The 19,690-nt window shown below is 42.4% G+C and overlaps 1 protein-coding gene across 2 annotated transcripts in view; it reads left to right on the forward strand.

Annotated features, from left to right (window-relative positions):
- The window catches only part of afap1l1a (actin filament associated protein 1-like 1a), a 45,714-nt gene that overhangs the window by 16,208 nt on the left and 9,816 nt on the right, over positions 1-19,690 (forward strand). The window contains exons 1-18 of one of the 2 annotated variants that reach the window (XM_034093597.2): positions 651-958; positions 5,929-6,054; positions 6,160-6,243; positions 6,355-6,434; positions 6,832-6,967; positions 7,118-7,213; positions 7,307-7,521; positions 9,378-9,557; positions 9,708-9,791; positions 10,206-10,281; positions 10,523-10,642; positions 11,078-11,289; positions 11,509-11,654; positions 11,775-11,847; positions 12,388-12,502; positions 13,662-13,829; positions 14,663-14,838; positions 14,953-15,075. In XM_034093597.2, the coding sequence (XP_033949488.1) occupies positions 925-958; positions 5,929-6,054; positions 6,160-6,243; positions 6,355-6,434; positions 6,832-6,967; positions 7,118-7,213; positions 7,307-7,521; positions 9,378-9,557; positions 9,708-9,791; positions 10,206-10,281; positions 10,523-10,642; positions 11,078-11,289; positions 11,509-11,654; positions 11,775-11,847; positions 12,388-12,502; positions 13,662-13,829; positions 14,663-14,838; positions 14,953-15,075 (2,244 nt within the window). In that variant the 5' untranslated portion in view covers positions 651-924. Of the gene's footprint in view, positions 1-650; positions 959-5,928; positions 6,055-6,159; positions 6,244-6,354; positions 6,435-6,831; positions 6,968-7,117; positions 7,214-7,306; positions 7,522-9,377; positions 9,558-9,707; positions 9,792-10,205; positions 10,282-10,522; positions 10,643-11,077; positions 11,290-11,508; positions 11,655-11,774; positions 11,848-12,387; positions 12,503-13,661; positions 13,830-14,662; positions 14,839-14,952; positions 15,076-19,690 lie in introns of those variants that run through there. The other variant, XM_034093598.1, reaches the window with a different exon arrangement.

Consider the following 19,690-nt stretch of genomic DNA (forward strand, 5'->3'; position numbering starts at 1 on the left):
AGAAACAGTGCTGTGTTGTGTCAGTGTGTGTGTGTGTGTTTGTTGCTTCATTGCTGAGCTTGTGTATTGTCAGTGAGTGCTTGTGGGTTTGTTTGTGCAGCGTTGTGCCCTTGTGATTGAAAGTAGCATGTCACATCGTGTTGGGCCTCATGAGTCTGCCTCAAGGCAACAAGTCATCCATGTGTAACTCTGAAAGGTCTCAACATGCCTCTACCTCCACTCCACAGCCTTTACCCCAAACCCTTTATATTCTCACTGGGAAAATGTTACTGGTATTAGAAAGTAGATATGTGGTACTACAATGCCTTACTGTATGTGGTGTGTCAGTGGGTTAGCTGGCATCCTCTTTTATGTGTCACTAGTTAAAGGTTAGACTGTGAAAGAATAAAGAATGTGAGTTAGCTATTAGTTGACATGTGTGTGTTTACACAGCTAGCCTTTCCCAGGTGCTATACGATCCCTAGGATTACAGCAGAGGGGCCTACACACACACACACACACACACACACACACACACACACACACACACACACACACACACACACACACACACACACACACACACACACACACACACACACACACACACACACACACACACACACACACACACACACACACACACACACACACACACACACACACACACACACACACACACACACAGAGCACCACCACAACCACAAACCCTACCCCCCAAAAAGGAAGAGAGGAGGGGAGACAGAGTGGGAGGGGAAGTATAGGGAGATAACAGAAGAAGGGAGGGAGAGGTGAGTGTGAATTCAGCAGCAGGCAGACTTCAGCTCACCTCCGCTGCATAGACTTCACAGGACGCAGCACACAGGGAGGCTTTGATTTTGGAATATCTCCTAAAGTATCCGCTTGGGTCTGAATGAACTGCTTTCTCCTAACTAACCTCGGCAAATGGTGGGACTCTCATCCACTGCTTCTGTTGAGGGTAAGTGTGGAAGCCTTTGCAGATTGTCAAGATATTAACGCAGCAGGTATCTGATGCTTCAGAAGGATTTGTTAATACATTCAGAACAATGGAAAGACACACAGACTGGGGAGGAGTTGTAAACAGGAATCGGGTGATGGTTACTTTTTTTGCAAGCTTGCTGAAACGGTAACAAAGATGGAACTGTTGAGAAAGTAGCAACTTGAGTCAAATATTGAAACACTGTAATTTTTAAAGCCACCAGAGAGTCTTTGTGGGATGCAAATCCGTATTTGATTAGCTTGGAATGTCTGCCTGCAACAATATTGTGAAATTGTGTCACTTTCCTCATACTGGGGAGCTGTTTCTCTGTGTGTGATGTGTGGCAACATAAGTAAGCCCAGCATGAAGAACACTTTTGGAATGAAAAGGAGGGAGCGGAAAAACCCTGCGCACCCGATTTAGGTCACATTAACCTTCATATCAAAGTTTGTTGAACATGTTGGCACAGGTGCTCCACTCTCTGACATTACTCAACCCCCCCCCCCCCAACTCCATCAGGTTGTGAAGACGTTCCGCTAACGCAAGCCTCTTTTAAAAGGTCTGAGTCCGCACTGTTTAACAACTTCTCTCTATTGATGCGCACAAACACACTTTGCAGAGTCTTGCACTATTATCAAGGTGAGGAATGTGTCCAGTGTTTAACAGCAATTGTCATACGAGTGAGAGGAGGTAAATGTTTGAGCTCTGAATGGCTGCACATTCCTGCATGGTGCACCGGCTGCACCCGTCTTTGTGCTCTATTGATGTCTTCTCTGATGCACTGAAAGGTTATCTGGATGTAGACTCTTGATTTGGGTTGTCCTTCGACCGGATTTCAATTTTTTTATTTCCCAAGATTCTGTTAAGGTTTTCAAATGAACTTTAATGTCTATCGTTATTATTTATGACTCATCCCCTTAAGAAATACCTTTGTGTTGTGTTGTAGGATGTTGTTCATCTAAATGGTCTGCAAAAGCAAAAATCCTGGAGAGGGAGTTTCTCTCTCACACACTCCCCCCCCCTCCCCCCCCCGCCTGAAACGCTTCCATTAGACTCCTTTGTTTACTTCCATAACATAGTGACAACACTATGTAACACTCACGCTTGAACCCATTGAACGTGAAAGGCTAAAGGGCGGGACATCTCTAAGCGGTTGACCAATCACAGCAGAGCCGGCCAGCTAACCAATCAGAGCAGATGGGCTCTGGTTTCAGACAGAGGGTGAACAAAGGTGCTGCAGCACAGGCAATATGATACAAATAAAGAGCTTTTTGAACATTAAAGCATGGAGACATGTCACAGTAGAAGCACAAAATAAACGTTTTTCTTTTTTATTCAAAACTATTTTTATTGATTAATTCAATTGAAATATCAATATATAAATACAGTAAAGCTTAAAGCTTCAAAATGTTCAGTACAGCCCTAGTTTTCATTCTTGTAGCTGCAAATGTTGTAATTTGACCCCGGGTCTGCCTCAAAGCATCCAACCTGTTTTCATGCAGCTTTATCATCGTATGCTCATGTGTAGTTTCCCTCAGGTGTTCACAGGCTTACAATCTGTTTTATCTGGCTTTTAAAGACATCAGAGACCCACATCGCCCGCACACAAACACGCACAAAATTGCAGCAGAGATTTAAAGTATCATGTGCTGTTTTCGAAGTTTGTGAGTAGTGTGGTGTTGCTTATAAAGTCATAGCTGGAGATTTAAGGGTGGTTTTAAGGGCTTTACGTGCCAAAAACTACGTATTAACTCTTTGCACATTTTGGCACAATAACACTGTAATCATCGAATCGGATAACGAGCTTTTTAGAACACCGATCCAAGTGTAATAGTGAATAAGCTTTATCACCCCGTTCACACCAAATCCTCGAAAGCTACGCCTTGATTTCTTAGTTGTATTCGATTTGCTGACTGGTGTGAATGTCAGCCTCTCTGCTGTGAATGAGTCACGCTGGGGATACAGTTCTGTTTTCTGCTCGGTTAGGGGAAGTCCGGTGGTGCGCTGCAGCCAGAATCTAAACAGCTGGGACCTCTGGCAGAGAGACAGCGCTCAGCAGGCCAAAACATCCCCCTCACATGAGTTTCCTCTCTCTCCCCTGATCCCCACGTCCTTATTTCCCTCGGGTGAATCGGATCTTAATGAGCAGACATTCCAGGTCCCGGCACAGTTTAATTCCTCATGCCCTCTTCTCAGAGTGCGAGCGGGCTTTTATTACAATAGAAGGAAACCGCAGTCGTAAAGAAGTGGTTGAACAGACGCAGGCCAGCACACACCTACTGTAGCCTTGGCAGAGCGGTGGGAAGCCCATAGGAAGACCCACCTCAGGAAAGTATGTCTGTCTTTAAGGAGTGGGAGCAGTCTGAAATGTAGAACAAATACCACATTCATCTCCCAGATTATCAAGGCTTTTTTCTTGTCAGTGGTGATTACATACAAGATTGTGCTGCCAGATTGAAATATCTAAGAGTCCAACTTTCTGCCTAAAGTCATTTATATGCTCCTCAAACACAAGCACACAACAGGCGGATTGTTGACAGGTGCACCAAAGTTTGCTTCAAACACGTCCCAGTAAATCCACAACATACAAGCAATCCTGCTCCGATGGCTCCCACAGGATTATTGACATCCTCGTGGATTCATCTTCTTATTATAGACACATACATTTCCAAACATTTGGTCTACCTATATTGTAAATGTATTATCTCTTCGATTTACACACGGCATCTATTGCACGTCTGTCCGTCCTGGGAGAGGGATCCCTCCTCTGTTGCTCTCCCTGAGGTTTCTCCCATGTTCCCTTTAAACTGTGGGTTTTCTTTGGAAGTTTTTCCTTGTACGATGTGAGGGTCTAAGGATAGAGGGTGTCGTATTGTCATACTGATATTCTGTACAAACTGCAGTCCACTGAGGCAAATAAATAAACATTGATTGATTGATTGAGGTGTGCATGTTTTTCATAACATGTCGATTCTGGATAAATCGATATACTGAAACATTGAAAACACATAAGATGGATATATTTGTTTTACTTGCTCTTTAATATGTGGCAATTGCTATCTCATTTAAGTTCACTCAATGTTTTCTGTGTGTATGTCATTTTGAATACATACCTTGATATTTGAAAGGGTTTAAAATCTAATTTCTCATAATGTTACATTGGCATTACATGATTGCTCGTTTTTCTTTCTTCCACTTTATTTCCTTTTGCATGTCTGACAATCTCAGTGGTTTTTGAATGTCTACCACCTCAAAAATAATAATGTTTTAATGTTAAACTTATTGCTTTTATGGTAAATGGTTACTACTGTAATTCCTGGTGTGCAGTACAATACATTTAGTTATATTCATCTTTCATTTTAAATGGTATGGAAAAGTTTGGTGTAGAACATGGAGTCGTACATTGACACTGGTCCCGGTGTTGTATTGAAGTATTTTGAGTATTGTGGCAAAACGGGTTCTGTAGGTGTGTTTGTTTACCTGTTGCCATATGATCGACCCCCGAATAAAGACTTTTCTGGCTCAGCGGTTGTCCCGCGGCTGACCCCAGAAAAATGCACGGTTCAGAAGGTTTAATGTAGCTGGACTGTGAAAATGTTTGCACGGGAGAGGGGGGCTGAGAGTAAGAGATGGAGGGAGAGAGGGGGGTGAGGCAGACAAGTGTGCCAGCAGTGACTCAGCCAGTTGTCAGGGTTTTTCTGGGGATTTTCAGGATTATAGAAGTAGATAAATGGGTATTAGAACAGCATGTTTTAACAATGCAGAGTGTACAATACAATGCAGCAATGAAATGAGCAGAAAGAGTCGAGAGGCTTTGCTTGTGTCTGGAGGAAAATCTGATAAAGGTGGAATCCAAACACAGAGGCAGGTTGCAGACCTGTTCTCAGGATGTCCAGCAGCTGGGGGAAGGACACGGTTTATTTAAGTTCTGCTCTGAAAACAGGGAGTGGACCAGATCAACATGATGGGTGGATCATATAAGCCGGGTCCTCAAAGTGTTGCAGAACATGGAAAGCCGAGTGAAGAATGTGTGTTGCAGGAGGTCTGCCGTGTGAACCAGACTTTAAAATCTCACCACTGTGAGATAAGGATCAGGTGCTCGCTGCTACATTTGGCTCGCTCTGGGTTCTGTGGGAATTCAGTTGTTCCTGTCAGAACCCTTTAACATATTTACAGTTTCTTGCAGAACAGTTAATCTACCTTCTTTGCAGTGAAATCGACAGTTGATTTACATTTTGGATTGGTGCTCATCAGTCTGAGCCAGCAACATTTCAGAGCTGCTGCAGAAAGAACACTGTTTGTTTTCTTGTTGTTCTTGAAAGACTGTTCTCTGTCGAGCGACAACAAATTAAATATTTGTATTGGCGATTAATCTGCTGATTATTTTCCAGATTAATTCAGAAAGCATGTCCATGCTGGTTTTCTCAAAGTCTTATGTGATATCTTTAAATGTTTTGTTTTGTCAGTCTGAAACTCTTAAGATATTCCAGGAGTAATGCGATAAACATCCATTATTTGAGAAGCTGAAAAAGCATTTCTGCCATTTTTTACGAAGATTAAACGATTAATGAATTATTACAATGTGCTAATTGTTGCAGCTATAGTTCCTTTTTTGTGTTCGATGCAAAGAGGTGTGATTTTTGGTAGCTTCACTTCCTCTTTTTCTTGAGGTTAATGAGCAATTAGCAAATCTGTTTCCTGTCACACCATCTTTATGTGGTTGTTGAGTCTGGCTAGTATCAGAGAGAGGAGAGGAGGAGACTGCATGAGATTGACATTGACAAACTGTGAAGTAAAGTGTCAGAAAATGAAAGAAAGACACGGAAAGCAAAGCAGAAAGAGGCTGTCTGACACACAGCCCTTTGGTTTGTTTAGACCTGTCCGTCTGACCTTTGCTCTCTCTGCTGATAAACTGAACCTGTGCCCCCGCCTTCCCCCCGTCTGTGCAGCAATGGAGGTGTTGGTGAGTGAGCTGGGCGTCCTGCTGAAGATGCTGGACCAGGAGAACCTCAGCTCCGACACGCAGGAGAAGAAGACCTCCGTGTGGAACCTCCTGAAGCAAATACAGCCATCGGGTCAGTAAGAGGAGGATAAAAGTCCTAGTTTGTTTCATTTAAACTCTACACATACAAACACGCACGACACTCGTAATTTTAAAGGGTCTCTTTCCTTGCCTCCAGTTTCAGGAACAGACTGCATCTACATGAATTCAGCTGTGTTCAGAAACGGCACCAGCTTCGTAGAGTCCCTCTTTGAGACCTTTGGTGAGTCTTTGTTGCTGTAAAATGTGCCCCTTTCCATATAAATACTCTGCAGACATCATGTTCTCTTTATATATAAGTGTCAGTTTAAATATACATTATTGTGTCTTGCAGACTGCCAGCTTGGGGACCTAAAGGATGTGACAGACGATCTGAAAGAAGACAACAACACACAAGCTGACACTTTAAAACAGGTAAGTGGCAAATATATAGTTGATTTCCAACTGATCCTTTCCCAGAAATCTACATTACATGTGTGGGACGCGTCGTTTCAGCACTCCCCATCCAAATTCAACATCGCAGAGGACCATTACAGCTCTAAATGACTTGTGGAGGAAAAGCAAAGAAAAACAGAGATTGTATTCCATGTTGCGGGGCTTTCCCATGCACACATGCTCATCACTCTGCAAGCTGTTGAAGGAGTTAAGATTTAGGGACCCGCCCAGAGCCCATGTGTCTAATTTATGGATATAATTTAAAGGGTTTTTCTTTGTATCACTTTGATGATGTAGTTCTGAGGCTGTGAAATAAAAATTCTTTCTTGGTTATGAGTGAAATGTGAGAGTTGTGTTTGTGTGTTTCGTTTCGTAGGACTGTGCAGACTCCCCTGCCCCGCACTCCACTGACTCCCCTCCCCCTCTGCCCACGACGCCTCCCCCCGAGGAGTATTACGAGGAGGCCGTGCCCCTCAGTCCTGGCACGTTGCCCGAGTACATCATCACACGAGGTCAGCATCTTCCCGTTCTGTTGCACTCAGTGCTCTTAGTGTCATTTTGCTGTTAAAACCCTTTAGACAGTAATTACAAAGTACAAGTTGCATTCAAATACATCACGGAACATAAGGGGTAATTAGTGATTTGTTTCCTTCCCTTTACAGTCAGGCCTAGCCCTCCCAACTCTATCGAAGATGGTTATGAAGATGCCGAAAGCAACTACCCCACTACGTGCATCAACACACACCGCAAAAACTCATGTAAGTTGAAAAGAAAGTGAACTATATAACACCAAAAAAACTGTATTTTTCAACAATTAAAACACTTTTCCTTCTCTGTAATTTCCCCATCAGACAATGACTCTGATGCTCTGAGCAGTTCCTACGAGTCCTACGAGGAGGATGAGGAGGAGAGGAGCCCCAGCGTCAGACTCACTCATCAGTGGCCCTCGGAGGAGAGCTCCATGCCCCCCGCCCGGGACTGTCGCATCTGTGCCTTCCTGCTGCGCAAGAAACGCTTCGGCCAGTGGGCCAAACAGCTCACTGTCATACGTGATAACAGACTACAGGTGAGAAGTTGTTAAACTAAGTAAAAGCCCAGACACCAAGCTGATTATCGTCCGTCTGTCAAGCTGGAGACATCGATGAACGTCTGTCCGCCATGTTTTTGTGGTGTTTCCTACACTTTTAGCATTATTTTACGCAGATTCCAACATACTCCTGAATTGCTGATACTGCTGAATTGACAGCAGAAGGGGATGACTCTGATTGGCTGTTCAGCTCAGGCTGATCAGTGCACATTAAGAGAAACGGATGCGAGGATAAATAACAAAACACTCAAATCAAGAGGGAATACATAGACTTTCATCTTATCAAATCATCCTAATACACAGCTCTTTTTGAAACTATATCACCAAAAATGGCTGGCAAATGCTGCTTTGTTTAAATGTTTGTAACATAATAACAGCTTGTATATATATATATATATATATACTGCTGGATTTCCATTTTAGAATGATGATCATGCAGACAGGAACGTATGTGATTGATGGCTGTTGTCTTTGTTGTGTGTTCAAGTGCTATTTTTTGTGGCGAAAACAAAGGCATCGCGAGTGCAACAGTTGACTCTTACGCAACGTGTTTGTTGATCTTGGCTTAGTGCAGTGGTTCTCAAACCTTTTCTGTCAGGCTCCCCCTTTGGAGAAAAAAAGAAGTCGGGCCCCCCCAACACAAATAGTCAGGCTCAGTGGGGGCACCAGAGATTTCTTTTGGGGGTGCTGTGGGGTAGCTTGACGTTTCATAGAGGGTGCTCAAATATGACATGTAGGGTTTCCCATTAATGTACCGGTCGCTACAGTGGAATTTTCTACTGCAACATTCCCCACGCAAATACACAGTGTACCCGCGACTGTTACAATGAAGGCTCGATAATCAGCTCACGGCATATAGCTGTAAGCAGGGGTCAAGTGCTATTTTTACAGGTGATGTGTGGACCTCACATATGGGGGGTCCGGGGGCATGCTCCCCCGGGAAGATTTATTTTTAAATATTGAAGTTAAAAGCATCAATCTGGTGCACTTTGAGAGCGAAATGAAGAGATGTATGGATACCTCTCTCAACACCCATTTGAAACAGAACTGTAAACAGATTTACTTTTTCTTTATGGATATTTTACAAATCACCCTTTTAAACTTTATTATTTTTTTACTGTCTTTATTCTTGTTTTACTGTCATATAGTATTTCATACCTGTTTTTTTCATTTATTCTCTTATTTTTTTATAACTATAATGATCATATAAACGTGTGCCTCGGAAATAATTGTTTATATTAATGGTGACCAAAACATTTGAGACCCACTGAGATAACACTGAGAGAGTCCTTTAGCTCACTGAGTCTCTCAGTCTGACAGGAGAGGACTCTCCTCCACTTTGTTGAAAAAACTCCTTATATCCGTTAGCGTAGCTCGTTAGCACCAGAAGCAACAACAACGATCTCCAGTACCGGTGCGCTCTCTCTCTCGCTTGCGCACACAAAATGGCTCGTTCCACACACGCACGCACGCACGCGCGCACACACACACACACACACACACACACACACACACACACACACACACACACACACACACACACACACACACACACAGAGTCGAGCTTTAATGAAACACAGAGACCCAGTACTGTACTGCATCATATTATTTTCGAATCAATAATTTTTTCTTTTTTTTTCAATAACCATTTTTCCTCCTGGTCTCTCGCGGCCCCCCCCGGCATGCCTCTGCGCCCCCCAGGGGGGGCGCACCCCCCACTTTGAGAACCACTGGCTTAGTGTGTCAAGGCCTTATTCTTCAGCATGCATTTAGGAAACCATAAACAACCTCTTCTTCAACTTCTACAACTTTGTTATGTGTGCTCTTTTGTGCAGTGCTTTAAGAGCTCTAAAGACACATCCCCCTGTGTGGACATGCTGCTGCCCCAGTGCACTGTGGTCTACGCACCCAAAGACAGCAAGAGGAAGCACCATGAACTCCGCTTCACTCTGCCCAATGGAGATGCACTGGTGCTGGCCGTACAAAGCAAGGAGCAGGCTCACAGATGGCTTAGGGTGAGCTACACTTTGAAATGACAGTCATGCATGTAATACACACCAATACGGCCATCAATCATGTCGACAATCACTGGAAGTGGGTTTGACGATGTGGAAAAACAAACCTCAGAGAGTCGAGAGTGACACGTGTGAAATATCTCCCCGCAGGTTGTTAGAGAGGTGAGCGGTCAGAGCGCTGGGCCTGAGGAATCTGCGTCTCCCATCATTCCTAGAAAAACGGAACTTGACAAGGTAAGTGCATGAGAGAGGATGTTTGTGTCTGTTGTCACCTTCAATTTTCTTAAACAATTGTTTGGCTCAACGCAGTGCACAGTGAAACCTGTATTTGGCTCGCAGAACACGGAGCGGATATGTAGCGTAATTGGGTGTTAAGGCAGCAATGACAGGGGTGTTGGATCAGGCACATCCTCTTTACCTGTCAGACACACACAGCAAAAATCCCTTTTATGAAAGAAAGCATAGAATGCAAAGAGAAAAAGGATGAGTCTTAATATGTAACTATGTAAGATAATGAAGGATGGAATCTTGCTAACGAATTACAGTTATTTAGCTCTTAATCTCTCTTCTAGTTTGTTCTTGGCAGGCAGACTGATCCTGTGAAGGACTGCTTTTGTCTAAACCAGTGTTGGTATGCTTCTTCCTCAGAGGCTTTCTGCAGAGAGGAACACCTCAGACTCAGACAGTGTGGGTGTGTCGACTGGAGAGCACTGCAGAGAGAATGGTGAGACAGAGACACACACAGCCTCAAATCAATACAGCAGACAGAAACATGTTGACTCAAAGTCCACTTACTAGGTTTACAACTGCTTCTTTGCCCAATTGTTTTCACATAACTTATTATCAATAGTCCATAGTCTAGTGAAATGTATTTTTGCCACATCTTATCTGTATATCTTGAATTACAGTTTCCAGACACCAAAGACACATTTGGTCAACTCTTTAATCCATTGTTTTTGATGTAGGCAAGGTGAAACGGGGAGCTTTCGCTGCAGGCCGTAAAATCACTCGTATCATCAGCTTCTCCAAGAAGAAGCCCCCTCGCCCAGGTGACCCCCGGACCTCATACAGCGACCCTCGGCAAGGTCAGACTCTACTTCACTTAACCTGTCTACATATCCTAAGGTCTTTAAGCCTCTTAAATCTTCAGACACAGCATTTGTAAGCTTCTGAATACCATTGACATCTGACAGCCGGAGGCATAATGTTTTTCAGTTGGCTGTCCATCATCTTCTTGTCAATGTCATATATCAGTTATGACTTGAGGAACATTTTATTTGGTCTTTAAATTTGGCAAAAAAACTTCCAATTGGACTGAAGGATTACATTATCTGTATTTGATGGTCAATGGGCACAAAAATGTGCTTGTTATTTCAATTTCATACATTTCTTTTCGGATAAAATGATGACATTTTAGACAGGCATGGATGTTAACTCAAACTTAACTGGTTTGTAGAGGCATACTTTTGTAAGGCGATAATTCTAGATACTCATCCATCTTTTCCCTCCTTACCATGCAGGCTATGTGTCGGTGCTGGTGCATCAGGTGTGGCGGGAACAGTGGTGCCGTGTGTGCAAAGGCTCCCTGCACTTTTACAATGACAAAGGAGACTCTCGGACGTCCCTGCCTTCACTTCCTCTCCACGGCTGTGAAGTGCTCCCGGGGCTTGGACCCAAACATCCCTTTGCCTTCCGAATCCTGCGGACCAACACAGCGGTGGCTGCTCTGGAGGTAAAGAACTGACCGTTTGTTCCTCATTTAAAGTTGCTCTGCACTAATCAATACTTTTATTCTAACAGGTCTAAAATGTGTTCAAAGGGGTCACTCTATTTGAAGAACACACCATCACTCGATACCACACTCACACAGTTTGCTGTATTTTAGTGTCTTTCAGCTATTTGTTTTTGAGTAACTTCCAAATTAAAAGCTTATTTATTGGTCTCTTTTTAGGCTAGTAGCTCTGAGGAACTTGGACGGTGGCTTGGAGTCCTCTTGGCAGAGACAGGCTCTTCGACAGATCCAGAGTCACTGCATTACGACTATGTTGACGTGGAAACCATCGCTAACATCCGCGACGCTGCGCGGCATTCCTTCCTGTGAGTGAGACGAAGAGGGGGGAAGTGGGAATTTAAGGACAAGGTCAAAGCAAGGCCAGTGACCAACGCAAAGATGTTGAGACCAAATAAAGATTAAAATCTCCTTTTCTCTAATCCTAGGTGGGCCACATCTTCCGTCAGTAACTCTACAGACTGCAGAACATATGATGAGGTCCCTATTGAGGACATGCAGGTAGGATACGTGTGCTTACACGTTTTTTTAAGTTTAGTTAAACATAGGTGTAATTCTTTACTTTGATGTGACAAGATTAGCGGCTGCATGTCTGTGTGTGTGCAGCTGTTTGGGACTGTCCCTGTCTGAATATGACACTCCATATCAGTCACTGGAACAGACAGACAGTGCTCTGTTATACGCCTATCAATGACTGCTTTTTGTAAGCCAGAGAAAAAGCAGTGTGTGGGCATGGGAGAGGGGGAAAAAGACAAAAAAAAGAAATAGCGATCTAACTGGTGACAGGAAGGCAAGAGGTCATGGAAGTTTTATAGCCTGTAAACTCCTTTCCTAACCCCACTGACATGCACTTAAACACTTCACCACCTAAAGCCACAAACATACACACCTGAGTGGTCTCATACCAATGAATCTGAACAGGAGTATATTGCTTTGCATAATATACAAACTTTGCAGTCTTTTTCCTCCTCCGTCCTCATCCTTTTTTCTGCATCCTCCCACAACTGTCTTGTCCCCCCACCCCCTCTCTACTCCACCCAGTCAGGAGAGAACCGCAGGCAGCAGTCTGGGAATCAAGGGAAGAGGCGCTCAAGTTTCTCCAGCAGTGACTCTGACAGAACCAAGCCTTTAGTCTCCCTCAAACGAACAGGCTCAAGTAAGTGTGTTTAGTTGGTTTTCCAAAATACCATATAACCTATATTAAGTTATCAAGGATTATTTGTTTGAATCAAGTCTTGGTATAGAGTCTAATGCCTAGGTTGTGTATATATATTTTGTGAAGAATAGAGGACCCAAAATGTATCCCTGTGGAACCCCTTTGTTAGAGTTGATCGTACAAAACTTCAGTAACATATCGTGATCCATTACAGCATTACGTCAGATAAATTAACAAAGCTGCACAAATATCATTTTTATCCAAAGTATTCAAATTATCATTCACAACCAACCAAACAGCTAATATCCTATATCAGCACAGCCGGACCAAATATTTGTAGAAGCTTCCCTTTTTATCAGCTTTAAGCCCCTCTCCCTCTTCCATCTGTCTTTCCTTAAATACAATAAATACAAAAGTATGAGCAGTCTGCTTCCCTTCAAGGGAACAAGAATAATACAGATGGCACTTCTTAATATACTGTAGTTGTGTGTCTCACAGGAGTTAGATTGCAAAGCTCTATTTTTACTTTAGCACACTCTCTTCATAGACTCCTCATAAGATTTGAGCTTTTATAAGGCTCAATATTCCCCATTTCCCCTCTCCTCTTAATCATCTTCTCACTTTCCATCTATAATCTCTTCCCTCTTCACTTACATATACAATTTGTTTCCCCGTGTCAGTTGGCCTCCACCATGCAGAAAGGAATTGGGCGTCCTTAGTTTAGGAACGTGATATTGGCGTGGTCGGCTGTCTCTCTGCTCCTCTCAGTGTTGTTTCACAGGCCTTCACTGTGACGTTCTGACACATCAAAGAGCCAGCGCTCTCCACGGCTGAGTGCTTCCGGATGTAACCTGAGATTTACTGGACACTCACATTAGATCCGCTGTCTTGCCTCCTGACCTCTCCCTCTGCAGGAGAGCGTGCGTCTGTTTACCTTTTATTCATGCATCGTATCTTTGTGTCCTCCCCAAAATTCTTCTTTGAATTATGCAAGAGGTCGGATGTGTGTGCTTTTCTCTCACGTGAAAGATTTCATACTCCTTATGTGAAGAGATGTATTTAGGACAGGCAAAATATCGCTGATAATGTTCTGTCTCCTTCCCATAACCCCTGCCCATTTAACCCCTCACCTTTGCTCTCTTCTGACATTTTCACATAGATGAAAATCAATATGGCAGGTATGGGAAAACGCGAGCGGATGAGGATGCCAAACATTACCTGAAAGAGAAGGAGGAGCTGGAAAGAGAGAGGGATGGGATACGAAATGCACTTGTGACCCTCCGTAAGGAGAAGAGAGAGCTGAAGGAAGAGCTGAAGACCGCCTCTGGTAAAGAGACACAAAGCAAATCAGACATCAGTTGAATTTCTTCTCAGTCATTACTGCTTCAATACAAGTCTGCAGCTTTTCAGTGTCCAGATACTGACATTTTTTACTGTAAGCATCATAGCTATTATCAAATACCATAGACAATTAGAGGCACCAAATCTCCAAAGCAAAATGGTTTGTTTGTAAGTTATATTTTCTTATTTATCTGCACTTCAATCAGAAGGCTTGAATATTAATTAGACATTCCTTGTCCTGTCTCTGACCCCGTAGTCTGACCTCCATTATTAGAGGGCCATGTGAGTAGACAAATTCCCTACAGGGACGACTAAAACAACTAATTGCTTTTGATAATTAAACCAAAAACATGGCTGTGAAATCTTTTTCGAATCAAATTAATTTCCTGTATTTCCACATAGCATGTTGAAGAAATATTCAGATCTTAAATCTGAAAAAAGTAGCACACTACATGTAAAATAATTACCTTTAAGGAAAAAGTCATTAAGAAAAGAGCCATCATCCAACTGTAAATAACATTTTAAAGGATAAGGTTTTTCTTTCTTTGAGGGGTTAAATATTCTTCCTGTTTATAAAATGTTTGTGTAAAATATTGAATCTGAGATGTAACTAGTATCTTTATCTGTAGTGAAGTATAGAAGTACAATATTTTCAGTTTGCAATGTCGCGAAGCACAGGTATTAAGCAGCATAACATGGAATCACTCAATTCAAGTAAAAATGCCCAAACCTGTATTTACAACCACGTTGTTTGGTTGACGATAATTGCTTTTCTGATCATTGTTTGTCTCATCGTGTTGCTGTGTTGATATGTTGCAGAGAGGAGGATGTCCTCCCTGAACAAGCGTGTGTCCCAGCTGGAGGACACCTGTAGAACCAAAGAGGCGGAGAGGGTGGACCTGGAGCTGCGGCTGACTCAGGTCACAGAGAACCTGAAAAAGAGCCTTGCTGGGGGAGCTCTGGGTGCGCCTGTTGAGGCTAAACCCCCACTTAAGGTATATATCTTGCTTCATGTGTAAGGACCATAGACTGTATATATAAAGGTAAGGACGCACAAACACATGTTAAACGTGGTATATTTAATTATTTGCCTTTTACTTTCTGTGCAGGCCTCCAGCAAAAAGAAACAGAATATCTACAGTGATGCTTTACCAGTAAACTGTGCCTCAGAGATGCGTCGGAGACCTCCATCTGTTTACGCTTCTTCTGGAACTGTCATGCAGAAAGCAAAGGTAGCTGCTCAGTAACTCTCACTTTGACTTTCGTGAACAATACCCAAGCCTGTCATTAGGGGCAGGTTTCTCTCAGGATGCTAGGGTCACAACAGCGTGTGTCATCGTCTAATGGGTTCTCACGGTTCACACATATATAGAAAGCCACTTTGGATATTCACGATTAAGTGCCGGAATGGTAGGGGTTTTCCATAAAAATGATTCTATACATAATTGTGAACACGTTTAAGATAATTTGTTTTAACAATATTGTTTACTTCAACTATTTGTTGTGTATTACCTTTTTTTGTTGGCATTTGCAATTTTTTATGAGTAGATATCAAAACCAAAGTTCTCCGAGCCTGTTTTTCAGGTCTCAGGCTCGAAAATGACATTCCCAGAACAAATGACCATATCTTCCCTTCTAAAAGGGTTAAATTAATAATTTTTTTTCTCAAAGCAAGGTTACATCTGTGAGTTGGATGTAGAAGTGTCAGAATCAATTGAACACAGATTGAACACAGTAAATACATACTTCATGAATGAATAGTGTAAATAGCAAATCCTGCTTCGTAGTACAGGCCACGTAACCCTTTTAACGAGTTAATAAAGTGTGGCCTCGTTGTATTTAAAATGTGGCCACGCTTTATTAACTTGTGCGCACGAGATGTAAAGCGTGGCCACGCTTGAAATAAAACGAGGCCGCGCTTTATTAACTCGTGCGCACGCTTTATTAACTTGTGCGCACAAGTTAATAAAGCCTTCGCACGAGATACATGTCCACGTTTTATTTATTTTTCTCTCTAAAACCCTCCAGGGCTCCGTATGTCCGTCCAAAAAAAAAAAAAACTTTTAGTGAAAACCACCCTTGGATGATGGGTTAGTAGACTAAAAGCTTTAGGAATCCAAACTACAACATATAATAAGTACCCTGTATCAAGACTGATGCAAACAAAATTGAAATTTGACCTTTTTAGAGAGATTTAGCAAAAAAAAAACACTTCTGGGGTCATTTGGGTGGATTTTCCATATCTCTGGCTCCCCTTGGTCTATTTTGATGATTGACATCTTTTTCTAACCGTCAGAGCCAATGGAATCGAGGGGAACTCCCACATACACACACACGTTACCAAATAAGGAGTGAGAGTGACGCATAGTCAAAACCGGAAGCTGTGATAACTCTGGTGGCTACCATTAGCAGCTAATATTTACTCTCCGATTTTTACATAAAAATGGAATTATGGATTATAAATATTTTTTTCAAAGTGACAGGCACATTCAATTAACCTATGGATTAACCCTCAGCAGCGTTTTTATCGTTTTAATGCCATTGAACACGACTTTTGATCAGAATAACAGCTAAGGTGAGACGATGTCCTGTTTTTCCTCCGTAATGCTACGTGTTGTGATGTCTGTGTTTGTTTCCCCTGTTGCGAGTTCTGATCGCTCAGTGATCATACTATACCTATATAATCTGTGGAGTCTCAGATTTAATCGGATATCTTGCATGTGCAGTTACGATAAGTAATAAGGGTATCTTTATCTTAGGGTTGCCAACCGTCCCGTATTAGCCGGGACACCCCGTATTTGAGCCAAAAGGGGCGTTTCCAGTACAGGACTTTGTTTGTCCCGGACTCCCGTGTAAAGGGAAAAATCTAAAATATGTTTCTGTTTGCGCGCAATGCAGTGTGTCTGGCTGCGTGCCTGTGTGTTTGTGTGCTGTATTCGAAGGGCACTAGGACCGCTCAGTTGACAGGGCAGGCACAATGCTCGCACGTGTGTGTGTGAGATTTTCTCCGGTGGGCCGCGGTCGCGGCATCATTGTTTGTGTGGCATGTCAGCCTGTTCAGTCGTGTGGGAAAATGAGCGCTGCCGGTGGAGGAGGTGATAATGAAAGAGGAGAAGAGAGAGAGGATGTGGTTCTGGGCCCTGGCCCTTCTAAAAAGAAAATATTTGTGTCTTACAACAAACAGTGGAAGAAAAACACAGTTGGGTAAAGCCTGTGAGTGGAGATCTGTCTCGTGTGTGGGTGTGTGTGCGCGCGCACGCAAGTGCGCAACACGTTCTCACTCCCATCCCGTCACATATTGACGGACGGTCAGGGCCCCTCCCCGTCGCTATATTACGTACAGGGTACCCCTTGCCCGTCAGGCTTCTACGGGCAGGGCGTCCCATAGACCTTCATAGACCACGTGATCAACAACGATGGCCGACCTTCGTGTTATTCTCGGTGGAAAATGCCTATTTTAAGGTTCATTTGGCCATTAAAATGCGTTTTGATGTCATTTTATGCGAGTAATGAGTTTTTATTTCTGATTATTTGTGCAGTACATGTACATGATGTTGAGTTTGCTAGTTATGACGAAGATTACTTCATGAATGTGTACACATTCATCGTTGCTAAGGTGGTTGCTATGGACGCTGCAACAGCTCCCAGACCACGTGATCAACAACAATGGCCGACCTTCGTGTTATTCTCGGTGGAAAATGCCTATTTTAAGGTTCATTTGGCCATTAAAATGCATTTTGATGTCATTTTATGCGAGTAATGAGTTTTTATTTCTGATTATTTGTGCAGTACATGTACATGATGTTTAGTTTGCTAGTTATGACGAAGATTACTTCATGAATGCTAACGTGTTTTTGGTGGAAATGTGTTTTTTCACAGCAAAGTCACCCTCTGTACTTGGACTTATTGGGAGAATCTAAAGGCAAGAACATCCCAAATCTTCATTTAGGTCTTTATTTTAGACCTTTAGTGTTGCCGTCTGTGAGGAAAATACATGGGGCTCAGAGCCTCGTATTTTTAAAATCTTTTTTTCCTTCTAATTTGTTATTCTTTTCAAAATAACACACTGTTATTTACTCACCAATAACACACAATTATCCTTGCTTTTATTTATTGGTTTAATTCCATAATATCGGGCTTTTTTGGCATTCGTCAGGAACTGAATTTCAAAATAAGAATAACCCGAAACAGACGTAGGCCTATAAGGGACATTTCGAGCATCATTGCGATTGTCAACATTTTTGAGTTTAGGATGGCCGAAGACACTACACTACCCATAATCCCCAGCTATCGTTTAGGACTACAGTCCCCGTGATTACTCTTCAAGGTCTGGGATTGGATGTTGGAGTGGCAGTGCGCCAAGGTTACGCCGAGCGTCAAACAGCTGTTTGAAATGGAACGAAACCACGGCAGACTATCCAAAACTGGAATTGAACGCCCCCCCAGAACTACACACTACACTATTGTGTTTCGCAAAATGTTCTATGGGACGTCTCTACTGAACGTTTTCGTTTTTCCCACAATTAGAAGTTGCCAGTATTAAACACATTGGTGTTATCAAATGTAAAACATATAATTAATAAATGGGTGAAAATCGCTGTCCATAATGCGCAGCATCAATATATAGCATTAATATATACCCACATGACAGCTCATTGATACTTTGTAATTCTACTCCACTACAATTCAGAGGTTAACCTGGTATTTTTACTCCACTACACTTATTTGAGTTACTTTTCAGATTCTGATTAATGATGTGAAATATAAACAACCCTTAAATCAGACTTTAGTTACACCTGAGTAAAATTCAGGGAAGGTGATTGTCAAGTGCCAACAATCAGGAGAGATATTTGATAGTTGGTGCTTGAGAAGACTAAACATGTATCTGCAATTGACATTAATGGAAACGAGTAATAAAGTATATTAATTACTCGTTATTCTCTACTAATAGTTAATTAAAGACTGTATTTTATGGCTATTTTGCACATCCCTTTCAAGATTTCAAGATTTTAAAGATTTATTGACACATCATATACACAACTACGGTGTAGTTGCAATGCAATGAATGAAAAACTTGGGTCACAGGTTCCTCAACAGTGCATTACAAGACATCTATCAATATGTGTTTTAACCTGTTAAACCCCGAGCCTGTTTTTCAGGTTTCAGGCTCGAAAATGACATTCCCAGAACAAATGACTGTACACTCTTAAAAATGTTGGGTTGTTTTGTCAACCCAACCACTAGGTTGAGCCTGTTGGTTAATTTAATTGGGTTATTTTGATGGAAATGGGTATTCTGAGAACCCAATTCGCTAGGTTATTTCTGTTGGGTATGGAGTTATTAGCTGTTGGGTTGCAATTTCTATGAAGTTGTGTTGGTTTGTTTTGGAATACCCAACACATTGGGTTGACGTGCGGGCATGCGCATTGCACAACCCGCGAAACCAAGCACCTCCCACTACTCTCCCGCTCCAACACGACAGTTTTGGTCGGACGGTCCCACTGAAGTGAAGAGAGGAGACTCAAAGCAAGGTTTGTTACATACATTACATATACATTGTTTTACCATGTAGTTGACTTGATATTATTATATAAAGCGTCATATTGTTGTTAAGATGTAAGTTCGTGGAGCACTATTGTGTACATTGCATCAAAGTAACAAGCTAACACGTTAGCTGGCTAGCTATGTAGCAAACACACTATGTTGTTGTTACTCTAAATGACCCGAGAAATGTGTCATGTATTGTAGCTAGAAGGACAATGTTAGTTATCTCGTCAATTTGGCTTTTAATGCAATATCACACAAGTGAGTGTTATGGAGAGGAAAGCGCGGTGGTGAATCAGCTAG

The sequence above is a fragment of the Pseudochaenichthys georgianus genome, chromosome 10 (assembly GCF_902827115.2).
Source record: "Pseudochaenichthys georgianus chromosome 10, fPseGeo1.2, whole genome shotgun sequence".
Lineage (NCBI taxonomy): Eukaryota > Metazoa > Chordata > Actinopteri > Perciformes > Channichthyidae > Pseudochaenichthys > Pseudochaenichthys georgianus.